The 15192-nt window shown below is 42.5% G+C and overlaps 1 protein-coding gene across 1 annotated transcript; it reads left to right on the forward strand.

Moving 5' to 3' along the window:
• Positions 1-3491: 3491 nt before the first annotated feature.
• On the forward strand, positions 3492-10822 carry snx15 (sorting nexin 15). The gene is made up of 7 exons (XM_053416299.1): positions 3492-3697; positions 4405-4561; positions 4972-5087; positions 5296-5632; positions 5726-5893; positions 6661-6858; positions 10253-10822. The coding sequence occupies exons 1-7, from the start codon at positions 3599-3601 to the stop codon at positions 10390-10392; spliced, it is 1215 nt and encodes a 404-aa protein (XP_053272274.1). The 5' UTR covers positions 3492-3598; the 3' UTR covers positions 10393-10822.
• The last annotated feature ends 4370 nt before the right edge of the window (positions 10823-15192 follow it).

Here is a 15192-nt window from a genome sequence, read left to right on the forward strand (position 1 = left end):
AATGTGTACTTTAGCTGTAGAGTTTGGTATGTCTGAGTCAGGTCTGAGTACACACACAAAGACACACACACAGAGAGAGAGAGAGAGAGAGAGAGAGAGAGAGAGAGAGAGAGACTCACAGTAAATCCTCATGTGATCCCTGTAAAAGAGGGAGGGTTTATTTTGCAAAAACGGCATGAGCCTGAGGAAAGAAGAAAAAAAGCCGGGGTTCAGACAGCCGAGCGAGCAGAGCTGGACCAGTTCAAACCAGTCTGGGCGAGTGGCTTTCATCTCATTGTTTCAGTGCTGTGTGCGCTCGTACAGTTCACACTGAACTGGAGGGCTTCTGGGAAACATGGCTTTCATATCAATGAAAAAATGATTTCTTCCGTTTTTAAACAATTTGTCCTGAAGACAATCTGCATAGAAAGTTGAGAGTGAAAAGTTCAACACGTGTACGCCACAGATACACATTAGATAAAATACAGTGAACTTCAAAGGGACTTTGTCGCGTTATGTAATGTTAGGGCTCTATAATCTCTTCCACTCTTATCACTGGTTTATTGCAGGTGTACATTAACCCTCCAGGTTTTATGTAAGAGCAACAGTAAAATCTGAATCCACACTCCCATGCAGATTGTACATTTAAATAATCTCTCGTCTTCCTGTCTCGCTCTCCACTATTTGTCTGTCTCTGATGTATTTCCTCCTCATTGTTTCGTCTCCCCTCTTCTCTTTGGATGAGAAATCCGTGACCTAGTTTTCTCCCACAAACAAAGAGGAGACTGTTCACGGGGGTAAAACCTTCCCCTCTAACTCTTTACCGGCATGAATGGAACGCTGATATGGACAAAGCAAACCCTGACCGCTCTGTCACGTCAGTTCATTCACAACAGAAATATATCCAGATTATAACACATTGAATGCAAAAGTGTACAGCTGATAGAGATAATTAGAATCGGCGCGCTGCATTTGTACACCTCCGCCAACGAATGCCGTCTCAGTCCACATACAGTTGTTCCAGACTCATATGAGGTCACGGTGACCCTCGGTCCCTGAAGTGTAATCAGTTCATCTTTGAACCCAAGTGACAACTGGTCAGAATTTGAAGTCACATTTGCGATATCGTGTTAAAGAGGCTGGAAAACAGAATGGTTTGTGGGGAAATTGGGACCTTTAACTTACAACCAGTCACATCTAAGCAGTCGAGCACAAAATGGAATCAGTTCCTCTTAGTTTCCAAGTTCACATTTGTACCGAGATTGAAAGGATTCCCTGGAGGTGTTCCTGAAATGTAGCCTTAACATCGCAAATAATGTACTTTGTATGGTCCCCCTATGGTTGACCTTTGACCGACAAAAGTCCAACTCAAGGTTAGTACCAAGTTTTAAGAAATTCCTCAAGGCATTCTTGAAATATTGTGTTCACAAGAATGGGGCGGACAGACGAACAACCTGAAAGCATACTACCTCAGTGCAGGGGCATGATAAAAAAAATGAACTAAGACAATATTATCTCTGTATTGCAGTATAAACACATAAAGTACGTACTCCCCACTTTCCTTGTTCCCCCCGTTCAGCCCCTTTCTCCTCACCAACTCTTTCTGCTATCAAGGAACAATGGTTGCACATTATGTAAGCAACCCCTCTCTGTGAGGAGAATTTCAAACAGTTTGATTCACGGATGCAGTGGGGCTGCTTCAGAAACATGCCAGGCCCATAAACCAGAGCCTGAAACGGATTGAAACACTCCTCTTGTCATGTTGTTCATCGTAAAATCCTCTCACAGATTATCCTGCAGCCTGAGTACAACCTGTTTGGAGACTGTCAGGAGCCGACTAAAAGACAAACCAGCAGAGCAGGTTATCTGAAATTAAATATTGACCTCATTTGTGTCAGCAGACATTTCCCTTTCAATTTAACAGGTAATTACCAAGAGGAAAGCAGCAGCGGGGAAGATTGACTCTGACCTTTGAGCTACAGTCTCCTGGACAGAAACTCTTACTCTACCTTACTACCATTCAAAGTGTTGGAAAGGGTTGTGAACACATGGGATAAAACCTGGAGAGACCAGCTTTTATGAATAATGTGACTCTTCCCACCCCTACAGGTCTTTTGAAAGTGTTGCAAAATGTGAAAGGGGAAATAGATATAAGCCTGGGAAACGGTTTGAGGGATTGTATGTATACGCAGCTGGAATTTCCTTTCCATTACATTGATGTCTGTTGTGTCTCTGTCTGATGTATTGTCTCAAACAGGGTATATCCAGGGCTTTTATGTGCTTTTCTTATTTTAGCACCTTTGACACAGAGACATCCATGAAGGTTCATTCACAAGCTACATGTACAAGTATAGATATAATTCTATTATCAAGCTATCATCAAATATAATTCACTAAACGCCATTTTCATATATCAGTTCCTCGTCCAAGTTAGTGTGTCTACAACTGGGTAAATTACAAAACCTTTGGCGCCCCCTGGAGTATCTCGATGCCATCTACATTTATAAACCACTGGCAGACATAATGTTGCTATTTGCAGATATCGTGACACATTTTAATTTGCATGACACTGACTGACAGTTTAATTGAACATTTCTACAGCTGCAAAATGGCCTCTCAAATAAATTCTGGATGTAATGGAGGATTGTCTTTCCTCTATGGTGACAATGGTAACCTCGTCATGCTGGATTGAAGCAGTTGGAGTTTTGAAATGTGAATATAATTTCAGAATACAAATACATATAGAATGCTGACTTTAGACTAATGTGATTTTAACTGCATCTGAACTCCTAAAACCCAAACAGAAGGATTGACCTCATCTACAGCAGTTTCTATGTTGTTCCATCACTGTGTTTGTGTTTGTATGGAGAACACAACAAGTAAATAAGAATTAACTGTAATGTCAAATCATTTTACATTATATATTGTGTTTTTTATGTATTCAATATTAAACTTGACATTTCACACTGAGACTTTGCTGCAAAATTTAAGAAAATATTAATACATATATATATATATATATATATATATATATATATATATATATTAATATTTTCTTAAATATCTATATATAATAAGCAATCAGGTTAAAAAATAATAGTACTGAATGTTATCACAGCCTCTTTTACATATGGTGCGTATAAAAAAGATACAAGTACAACGTATAAAAAAACTGACTGCGACTAAAAATAAAAAGTCAGTAGAGAAACTTAGTTTTTGAAAAAGTTTATTCAACATTGAATAGCTTACACACATGGACAGAATAGAAAGATCATCACAAAGTAATTGTGACATAAAGAAAATACATTGGTGCAGCTGAATAATAAAGGAATTGACAATAAATAAAACAATAACTACAAATATACATAATAATAAATATATACTATAAACGGTAGGCAGTGGAATCAATACAACAACAAAACAATTAGTCATATGCATATTTGATTATGCGTTTTAAAATAAATTCGACGTCGAACACGACTACGCAATCACGCACTCCCCGACGTCACTAGCCCGGAAGTGAGTGGAGAGGAGGGCGGCACGGGAGGATCACAACAGAGACTCGGCGGCCGATGACAGCTCCGCTTTTTATTTTCTGTTTCCATCAACAACGAGTATCATGTCGCGGAAAGCCAAGGAGGAGTATCACCGGTTCTTCTCCGTCACCGAGCCGCGGCCACACGAGAAGGGACACACCGAGTACAAAGTGTCCGCGCGGGTTGGTTTCTCCTCCTTCAGCCTCAACAGTGCAAACAGAGTTGTAAATTTGTTGTTATGTGTTGTCTCACGTCATCTTACATCTTTTTCTTATTCCTCAAACTACACTGAGCACACCTGTTCTCCGGTGTTTCATTGAAGTTAGTTACGTCAATGAAAAGTAGCTTCCTGTGTGTTGTTATTAGCCTGTAACACAACGTCACCTCAGCACTGTGTATGGACAACACAACGACTCTGCAGCCAGCCCGCACAGACAGAGGGAAGCACAATGGCTCTTTTCTCTGAGGCCCTGGTGGACAGGGAGGGAAACACAGAGAACTTGTGATCCAGCCCCATGACCACACCGGGGGCCCCTTGTTCTGGACCCAGGCGTTCGCATAATATCAAATAGGATCATATCTGTGGAGTTGCGATTCAACCCGTGACTTGTGCAGCGACTGTTGTGTAATTTTTGATGCAAAACAACCTGAGCTAGCGTGTCAAAGAGAAAAATGCTAATTCTTCATCGCAGTTGCACGAATCCCATGTTATGAATCACAAGCCGAGAAACTCATCCGCTCCAGCAAGGGGGCCACATGCATTTTGCCCCTTTTATTAGAATTTCAAACTGGTTGCCACCGGGAGTACCAGTCCTGGTCCTGGGCTCAGAACCCGACACAGAGTTTGTGAAATAACCTCTCCTCGCTCTCCTCTGTGTTCATCTCATAGTTTGTGTCCAAGCGCCATCCCGAAGATGTGAAGGAGGTGGTCGTGTGGAGGAGGTTCTCGGAGCTGAAGAAGCTCCACGGGGAGTTGGCCTACACGCACCGGAATCTGTTCAGAAGACAGGAGGAGTTCCCGGCGTTTCCTCGTGCACAAATGTTCGGTAAAATGATGCAAAGATTGTGTTACACTTTAGTTGGGCAAGCTGCAAGGACGAGAAAAAAACATAGAGGCATAATAAACATTTTACAATGTCAGAGATGTTAATTCATCTAGATTTTGAGGCCAGTTTTTTTTATGCAGATATCCTGTTGAGGTTATTTCCTGTTGAAGATCTACTTTCCCGTCTGTAGCCTTCTGTAATGACGATTGGGACATTTCCCCTCGGACTATGACATCATATTTCAGGGGTTGCAGATATACAACTGAAAAACAGCCACACAGTTGTGTTATACTAGTAAACAGTCACTATTTACATTGATCTTTAAGGCAACATATAGCTGCTATGTAAATACGAGCACCCTCACCTGAGTTGTCATTTACTGGTTTTTGTGTTGTGTATATCTGCTGCAGGAAGGTTTGAGGACGCTGTGATTGAAGAGAGAAGAAAGGCAGCAGAGGCCATGTTCCTGTTCACGACCACGATACCCGCTCTCTACAACAGCCCACAGCTAAAGGACTTCTTCAGAGTAAGACTCTCTCATAAGTTGCAGTCAGACATGCACTGAAACACGGACATTTTCCTGAGGGGCTGCATGTGAGAAGGCAAATGTCCCAGTCAGTTTATTGAAAACCTTTCCTGACGTTGTGTCTGGAAGATGTCAGAGTGAGCCCATGTGCCCATTAGATTTATCTCTCCACTCTTTCTACATTTCACATACCTCTCCCTCCTCCCAGGGCGGCGAGGTCATGAGACCTCTCGATCCAACCCCTCTGTCCTCCGCCGGGCCTCTGCCTCCCCCTCTCATCCCCCTCCCCAAACGGAGGGCCTCCGACTGTGAGCCCGCAGAGGAGGAGGAGGGGAGGGAGGCTCCCACTTTACCCCAGGACCTGGGAACCAACCTGGGTTTAGAAGTGGGAGAACCAGAGGTGGCGGCCGAGGCTTACAGCGAGATGGGAGGCTCCCCGAGAGAAGAGGAGCGAGAGGAGCAGGAGGAGCAGGAGGAGCAGGAGGAGGAGGAGGAGGAGGAGGAGGAGCAGGAGGAGCTCAGCGATACAGAGCTGGATAACAGAGGTACACAGAATCTTCTGGACTTAACCAAGGTCTGTTCTTTTCTTTTCTCTTCTTCTCTTGGTTTTACCTTTTAGTCCATGTTTCCACCAACAGCGCCATCTCCTGACCCAGCCAGGGAACACAAATCACAAGACTCCATAGAAGAGTTTGATTCCCTGTTCGACTCGGTGGCAGAAGAGCGGGTTCCATCCCCAAAGGAAGTAGATCAAGCTCCGCTGTCTGACAACGACCTGGCCGTCTTTGATCCCTGCTATAAACAAGGTGAAAACAAATGTGAAAGAGAACATTTAGTTGAACTTTGTTTTAAAGGGAATCTCTTGTGAAGATTCAGTGATTTTTACCTTTTTCTTTTTACCTTTTTCTCTAAACTGTAGAAAAGCCCATTGAACCTCATCTTGTTTCAGCTCATTTCTAAGTTTCTCTTTAGCCCAGCTTTGTTAAAACCATAACTCAAAACTGAAACAAATCATTAGAGTTTCTGACTAGTTTCTCAATCTACAGTGTATTATTATTGAACGACCTTCTCCCAGCTGTCGCAGATGTAACTATGTCTTTTCACTTGTGCATGAGGTTTCCCTCTTTTAGAAATGTTATCTGCTGCTCAGCTATAAGTCACACCTCTCTAATGGTTTATCTATTTTTACTTTGTGCTTTCTCAATGGGGTCTATTTATACTTTTCACATTGACTAGATTTATTCCCTGGCACAGTCGAAAACAACCCACCCTCTCCTTCGAATAATTTCAGAGTGTCATATGTTGGTTGCATAGGGGTAGCGTGGCCGAGCGGTCTAAGGCGCTGGATTAAGGCTCCAGTCTCTCTGGAGGCGTGGGTTCAAATCCCACCGCTGCCAATTTTGTATTTCAAATCTACTGCACTCTTCAGCTTCATGAAGCAGTATTGACATAGTAATTACAACTGTGTAACAGACTGAAATTATCATGAAATCCAGATAATCTGAAAACCTTTACTCAATGTCTCTGTGATTTTTTAAATACTTCTCTCTTCTTTCTCTTTTCTCTATCTCAGATAGATCTGGTTCCTCCTCGGACCACTCAGAATTGTTCTCACTGCCGCCGACCAGCCTACAAGGAGGCGATGTGGGTTACCTGAACCAAGCGGCCACTCAGCTGACATCTGCCATGAAGCAGGAGAAGGAGGGAGAGTTCAGCGCTGCTATATGCGGATACAGGACGGCCGTGGATATATTGATCACAGGAGTTCAGGGTGAGAATGAGGGATTGAGAAATGTGGGTTGATGAAAAAGGAAGGCAGGGATTGGGTTTTATAGTATTTAGCTCATTATAATATATTAATGTTTCCATAATACTGATGAAAGAGGTAAACGCTAAGGAGACGTACAAGGTAGATTGCACCTTCTTTGGTTACCCTGCCGGTTTAAATTGGTATTTTTCCTGCAACATAAAATGCATCAGCAGAGTTTATGTTATGCCTTTAAATTTAGAGCTGTTTGCTCTGTTGGTCATATCGACTCTATAGTGGTTATTCTGATGTGCTGTGCATACGCCACCACGTTGATAAATTCATTGTGCACAGCCGACGGACTGAGCTCACCAAAGCAAATGTGGCATCTCATAATTAGACCTCATAGTAAATTCAACAACGCAATTTTGTTTTAGTGAGGGTAAATCTGTGCTGTAAATCCATTGAGGCCCAAATGGATGACTTATTAGGTCAGTCTGCTCTTATGTGTTCTTGTTTAGTTTCAAACGGTTGAAGGCTGTAGATTCATTGCTTGGATTCCTTTTAGTGACATTTTGCTGACAGAAGTCAGAAAGAGCATCACAGAAAGAATATTTTTTAAACTGTTTTCTGACATGAAATATGGTAGCGTGGCCGAGCGGTCTAAGGCGCTGGATTAAGGCTCCAGTCTCTTCGGAGGCGTGGGTTCAAATCCCACCGCTGCCAAGTTTGCTTTTCAAAATCAGATTCATTAAGCATAAATGACAATGCAATTATAAATTTGTAGCACACGGAAATAATCAAAGATATGTATATTGAGGTTCCTAATCTACAGTATGTTATTATTGAATAGAAATGATAGTTTAATTCTCTGAGAGAGAGAATAATCCACAATATTGGATGGGACACGTGAATATATATTTGTAGAAATCACTTTACAAACAGTTTATGTGCAGATCCCAATTTGTGATAAGAGCTAGAATGGAAAATGCCCTAATTGAAAATTCTGCATCTTCTGACGCATATATCAGAGACTGTCATGCTCAGATCTGTTTGCATGTTATCTGCTGCTCAACTAATAAGTATGGAGGACCATACATGACTTAAGTAAAAATAAATAAATAAATAAATGTATAAATAAATACAGAAATAAATAATTAAAAAAGGAAATTAATTAATTAATACAGAAATAAATAAAAAAAAATACCTTAATAACAACAGAAATGTAAAAATAAATGACTTTTGATATTTGCACATTTATTTATTCCCTGATACATTTCCTTTTCATTTGCAGTGTCCTTATGCTAATGAGAAAGGCGGGCCTAACCGCAGTCTCATGCAGGATTGGTCACAGGAGTGTAATGATCCAGCCCTACTGCCTCTCAATGCTGACTGGTGTCCAGTAGCTGTTTGCAGCGTTGAGCCAGTCCATACTTAAATGAACTAGTTTAAGTTTAGAGGGTTAGTTCAGGTTATTTTTTATTGGGATGATTTAGGTGTCAGTAGTCCTGACTGTGAGCGTCACGTGTTGTACTGAGCACAAGGAGCGAGCCGAGAGGAGAAGGAGGAAACAGAAACTCCAGCTCGGTACAAACCACCTGCAGCTTCTGCTCTGATCATGAAGCCGCTGATCTCTGATCAGATGTGACCAGAGAAACTCTGTGTTTCCACTGTTCTACAGAGTCACTAACTGTCTGTTTCATGGTGAAGAGCTCAAGTCTCAGTCACTGCCCGTGTCTCTGAGCGAGTTTGTGGCGGAGCGCAGGGGCTGTGTGTGTGTGTAGCTCAGTTGACCAATCCTGCTCGAGACTGAGGTTAGGCCCGCCTTTCTCATTAACATAAGGACACTGAAATCGAAAAATAAAAGTTGGAATAAATGTGGAAATAAATAAATAAATGTGGAAATAAATAAATAAATGTGGAAATAAATGCAGAATTAAATGAATCAATGTCTTAAACTTATTTCCACATTTATTTATTTATTTCCACATTTATTCCAACTTTTATTTATTCCGTGATATATTTCATTTTCATTTTCAGTGTCCTTATGTTAATGAGAAAGGCGGGCCTAACCTCAGTCTCGAGCAGGATTGGTCAACTGAGCTACACACACACACACACAGCCCCTGCGCTCCGCCACACACTCGCTCAGAGACACGGGCAGTGACTGAGACTTGAGCTTTTCACCGTGAAACAGCCGCTCAGTGACTTTGTAGAACAGTGGAAACACAGAGCTTCTCTGGTCACATCTGCTCAGAGATCAGCGGCTTCATGATCAGAGCAGAAGCTGCAGGTGGTTTGTACCGAGCTGGAGTTTCTGTTTCCTCCTTCTCCTCTCGGCTCGCTCCTTGTGCTCAGTAGAACACGTGACGCTCACAGTCAGGACTACCGACACCTAAATCATCCCAATTAAAAATAACCTTAACTAACCCTCTGAACTTGAACTAGTTCATTTTAAGTGTGAACTGGCTCAACGCTGCAAACAGCTACTGGACACCAGTCAGCATTGAGAGGCAGAAGTAGTAGGGATGGATCATTACACTCCTGTGACCAATCCTGCATGAGACTGCGGTTAGGCCCGCCTTTGCAAATGAAAAGGAAATGTATCAGGGAATAAATAAATGTGCAAATATATTTAAGACATTTCTTTTGACATTTCTTTTGTTATTAACATATTTATTCATTTATTTCTGTATTAATTTATTTATTTCCTTTTTTATTTATTTATTTATTTCTGTATTTATTTATACATTTATTTATTTATTTATTTTTACTTAAGTCATCTATGGTCCTCCATAATTAGGTTCTTAATCTGCAATATGTTATATAACCTCAGAGAAATTATAGTTTACTTCTCTGAGAGCCAAGCACAATATTGGATAGGGCACGTGAATATATATTTGTAGAAAACACTCTACAAACAGAAACACATTACAAGCAGTTTATTTGAAAAAGAGTCTATGTGCAAATCTCAATTTCTGACAAGAGCTAGAAAGGAAAATGCTTTAATTGAAAATTAAGTCTGCACTTTCTGACGTATATATCAGTCTGTCATGCTCAGATCTGTTTGCATGTGATCTGCTCCTCAGCTAATAAGTCACTACTCTCTAATGTTGTTACTTTGTGCTTTCTCAATGGAGTTTTCTATTTTTGCACCCTCCCGTGTGCTTTCGTGAGCAGTGTCAATTGATGTGAAAGTATGGTAGCGTGGCCGAGCGGTCTAAGGCGCTGGATTAAGGCTCCAGTCTCTCTGGAGGCGTGGGTTCAAATCCCACCGCTGCCAACTTTATGACGTGGTCTTACTTAAAATTAATGAGGCAGCTGATTATGATAAGAAATGTGCTATCATGCACCCTGGTACAATTAGTGGATAATAACACGGAAAATCCTGACCATGGTCTCCCTCTTATTCTTTTAGGAGACCTAGATCCAGTGCGCAAGGAGTCCGTGATGAGAAGGACGGCCCAGTATCTGAAACACGCCGAGATGTTGGTCGACAGGCACTCGTCACCCACACACACTCTCACGGCTACACACACACATGCACAGGGCCCATAGATGTATATCTATATACACTGCTCCTACAATGAAGGCGAATCACAGATAAAGCTCAGGGTTGTGACACACATACGGAGACAGTATGCAGACTCACCTACACTCAGTGAGATCACCTGGACCACAAACGCCAGCTCGTTCAGATACCAAACTACAGCACACTCTCCTGAAGTACACACTACACTGCAGAGTGTTTCTTTGGCTGCTTTTGTTAAGTGAAAAAAATCTAAAAAGCTGAGAACTAAAAATGACTGTAAACCTAATGGATTCATCGATAATAATCCTTCTTCTCTCGCTCTCTCTCTTTCTCTTGTTAAATTCTTACCTTCCTTTTACAACGTCCTCTTGTTGAATACAGTAATGTGTTTGTAATTTTGTTTAATTTGCATTTTGCACAAAAAATGTTTTGTTAATAAATATGATTTAAATTTAAGTCAATAACAAATCTGTTTCCTTTCGTTAATGTTATAAAGAGCAGTTGGTTCACCCGAACCTCGGTAAGAGTGTTGCATGACATTATCAGACGGTCCAAATAACTGTCAACAGGCCGGGATATTCTGGGAGGTTGAGCCCAGTCAGGGGTCAGACATGAGTCAGGATCACTCTCCCTTAACTATTCATAGAATGTATTTTGATGGCAAATTATAGCGTTGTGTTATTTAACCTGCAACTGCAGATACATCTATCTTTACGTTCCAAATTATCAACTTGAAGCTATTCAGCTGGATAGATTTATTCTTTCTATCGTCGTCAGTAGTATTTATTATTTATTTTCAAATTATTCCTGAGCTTTCAGTGGCCTCTCAACAGGATGCAGCAGTTCTTGCAGGTGTGCAGTACTAAGGCATTTCCTCTGAGAGGCGCTGTTGGTCATTAGATGATAACGCTAACACTTCCTACCAAAATAAACTCATCATCTGTGTTAACACTTTAAAATCCGAAAATGTTCACGTTACTTCTCCCCAGCAGAGCAATTTTGGTCTTAAATCACAAACGTAGTTACTAAAATAAGCTTTTACACAGTTGCAGCTATTTCTGCTTTTTCTTGTGTTGAATGTTCTGTATGTAGAACAGCTTCCTCCAATGGGAAGTTAAAGTTAATTCATAAACATGTCTATCAGGCTGCTGCAAACCAGTCATTAACACGTTATATATATATATCCATTATTCATCATCCATTTTGATGTATGATAGTAGGCGCTTGTGCTACTTCACTTCCCCAATTTGCGGTCATAAAGCTGTTTCCTCTTTCCAGACTTTGAAACGTTAAAGAGCTTTCACTGCAATGCTTAGTATGGTATGCTTAGTATATATTGATTGATAACATATCCAACATTTTCACATGGACACTGTTTTCCTGTGTATACTGTGCTAATAAACCCATGGACCCTTTTATCAACTGCTCCCCTTTAGAGATTTGAGTTTCTGAATCAGACCAATCTCACGTTTTAAGGGTAAAGTTTTGTGTGTGCTATTCAAACAAAGCGGGCGAGTGGTGGATGGAGAGAAGAATGGGATGCGAAAGAGAGGGGACTAAAGAGAAAAGAGATCAGTGCCATGCAGCAGAATCCCTTCTCTGGAGAGCAGAGTGGGATGGAGGCAGGACTGGAAGGACAAACAGATGGAGAGGCGAAACAAAAAGAGAGGAGGCCAGCGAGAGGAAAAGACTACCCTTTCTTTCTCTCACCCCGACGAGAGAAAAAGAGGGTTTGCAAGAGATAACAGAGAGGATGGAGGAGAGGAAGAAAAGGAGGGATGTGATTAGTGGATAAGCAGAGATCATCCCTCCATTGTTGAAGGGATGGAAAAAACTGACCCTCCCTCTATTTTCATCCCCTCGTTCCTCTCCTTTTATTTTCAAACTCGCTGTGTTTTGCATGGTGGAGGATGGAGGGATGACGAGGACCGCGAGAGATAACATTGGTCCATCCTGTTATACATCCCTCTCTTTTTTCCTCTCCCCCCTCTCTCTCTACCTCTCTACCTCTCTGTCCATCTCTCTTTCTAGTGCCGCACCTGTGAAACGCGGATGTGAGAGGAAGATGGAGAGACAAAGAGATAGAGAGGGGTTGGAGAGAGGGATGAAAGGGGGGCTCACAACATTAGCATGCTGAGAGTGTCGGCACTCTCCTCTTTTTTCTCTCCCTCCATCTCCATCCCTCTTTCCTTCCCTCCCTCTGTCTCTTTTTTCCTCACTGGTCACTGCAATTATACCATCAAAACACTCCAGCCTGAGAGCATAATAGCTTCCCCCTGTGTGTGTGTGTGTGTGTATGCGCGTGCATGTTTTTGTGTGTATGTGTGCGTTATCATGAGATATAAAAAGAGAGGGGTGTGTGTGTATTTGTGCATAATTTAGTGCTTTACATGGTGCATTACGTGTGCATGTATGACATGGAGGGCAGCTGTTGGTGTGAGTGTGGAAGCCAAAACTGGATCCACTGCGAGTGTGGGTGCACATGAGTGTGTGTGTGTGTGTGTGCGTGTGTCTGTGTGTGTGCATGTGTGTGTGTGTGTGTGTGTGTGCAAGTATCTTTTGAGTCCTACCGGCTAGAAAAACTGCTTCTCCAACCTCTGACCAAACACACTCTTAAATGCACGTTAAGAGACCCACTTTACATACGTGTGTGTGTGTGTGTGTCTAGTTAGCTCCTATTTACACACACATACAGTACAAGCTGTCTCACACTCACACACACTAATGGACGCACACATGCATACAGTCATGGCTTTGAGACACAAACCGTTATGACCTACATGCCCAGTGGGTCATCGTTAAGCCAAATAGCACACTCTGACACCTTTGGCTGCACACACATACACACATACACATACACGTACACGCACACACACATACACACACAGACACACACACTCATTATATCTCGCTCTCTCACTGTTTTTGTTTTTGTTCTCTCAACTTCCTCCATCCCTCTCCCCTTCCACCCTATGTCTCTTCCTTTTTTATCTCATTCTCTAACACACACACACACACACACTCACACACACACACGCACACGCACACAGCCCCCCCCCCCTCCATGTGCCTGTTATCCCTCTCTGTCCGTTTGTTTTTTCTCTGTCACCTTGCCCTCAGCTATTCGAGTATACTTCTGTTGCTCTCTCGCACCCCCATCTCTCGCTCTCACACACACACACACACACACAAACACACTCGCTCTCTCTCTGTCTGTCTTACCCTCGCACTCTCGTCCAATCTGTTTCTCCCCCTCTGTCGGTTTCTGCCTGACTTGACGTATGTTATCTGTTTCTGAGTGTCTGTCTCCCGTTGACACTGCGGGCCCGGTAAGTAGCCTATTGTCGGTGTTATTTTTAATGCAACTGATTCATGGGCTGTATATAGAGATGGAGGGCGCGTCTCCTTTTCGTCCAACTATCACGAAAATGAAGCCAAATATCCCGGATATGAACGCTGCCATCTTGTGCATGGGGAGTGTGTACGGTGGCGATCAGGTTGTGGAGCCTTGGTAGCGAGGCTCAACGAATCGTGAGTGAGTCTCAGCTTTCACTCGGTTCCAAAGTTAATGATGCAAAGTGAACCACGAAGTATTTTACTTTATGTTTTTGCAAATATCACACTAACTCGCATATAATCAGACTCTATGTAGAGCCTTCGTCCATTTGTTATCTAAGTATCTCCCTAACTCAACCTTGGGTCCTATATGCATACCCCCCCCCCACACACACACAGTGCTTAGTTAGTCACAACTCTCTGTGGGTTTCAGGCCTGTGTGCGACCCCTCTCACATTATGCACAGTCATCTGAACCGTTGTTAATATGAAACTATTGATTGACGCAGCTTTAACGTGGTCTCACACACACTCCCTCACTTCCCACTTGTTTGTGGCCCGTCCTGGATTGAGCTTGTGTCTCCTCTTTTCCCGACTCGTCCTCTCTGCCCTGCTCTCCCTCTTTCTGCTCTTCTCTGTTTTCCCTGCTTTTTCAAACCCCCCCCCCCTTCCATCCCCCCGTCTCCCCCATCACTCTCGCCCATGTAAGTAAATCAATGAACATACACTTTATGCCATTTATTGATCCTTTTTGTATCTATCTGTCCTCACCCCCTCCTGTTCTTGCCCTCTCTCTGTCTCTTCACTTTCCACTCTACACTCGTTTCCCCCACCACATCCTTTTTTCTCACCATTTTTTTTTTTTGTCTCCCTTTTGAATTGATAATCTCTTTTCACCCTCCCTGTCTCTGTCTCTCTCTGTCTGTCCCTTTCTCTTTCTATCTCTCGCTGTGGGATATCCTATTTATATGGCTGGCACCTTCATGCTTCTACTGAAGTGTGCGTGTGCGTGCGTGTGTGTGTGTGTGTATGTGTGTGTGTGTGTGTGTGTGTGTGTGTGTGTGTGTGTGAGGGAAAGCGAGCGAGAGTGTTTGATGTTGGTCTAAGTGGTTAACATAATATGAGCCCTTAGAGAGATGACGTTCCCGTGCATGCACAGACACACACACACACACACACACACACACACACTTTAATACATTTTGGGGGTTTTTTGGTCGGCCTCTCTGTGAACATTTTGTGCTTTTTAGTATTCTCCAGCTCGTGCAGCAGATCCATGTATTATCTATCAATTGCATTCTCCCACTCTGACACTTACAAACGCACACACACACACACACACACACACACACACACACACACCACCACCACCACCACCACACCTTAGTGGCTCAACAGTCTTCCTAGAATGACAAAACCTGGTATTATCTTTTGTTATTTATTATTGCAGATGGAGCCATCATTTCATGACCTCGCCGTCTCTCGCCCCCC

This window comes from Pleuronectes platessa, chromosome 23, assembly GCF_947347685.1.
Source record: "Pleuronectes platessa chromosome 23, fPlePla1.1, whole genome shotgun sequence".
Classification (NCBI taxonomy): Eukaryota; Metazoa; Chordata; class Actinopteri; order Pleuronectiformes; family Pleuronectidae; genus Pleuronectes; species Pleuronectes platessa.

Bases quoted from the DNA above. Each gene is read 5' to 3' on its own strand.
- snx15 (XM_053416299.1), top strand. From the start codon at position 3,599: ATGTCGCGGAAAGCCAAGGAGGAGTATCACCGGTTCTTCTCCGTCACC. The intron at 4,562-4,971 runs GTAAAATGATGC...TATCTGCTGCAG, and splicing joins TCCTCGTGCACAAATGTTCG to GAAGGTTTGAGGACGCTGTG. The intron at 5,894-6,660 runs GTGAAAACAAAT...TCTCTATCTCAG, and splicing joins TGATCCCTGCTATAAACAAG to ATAGATCTGGTTCCTCCTCG.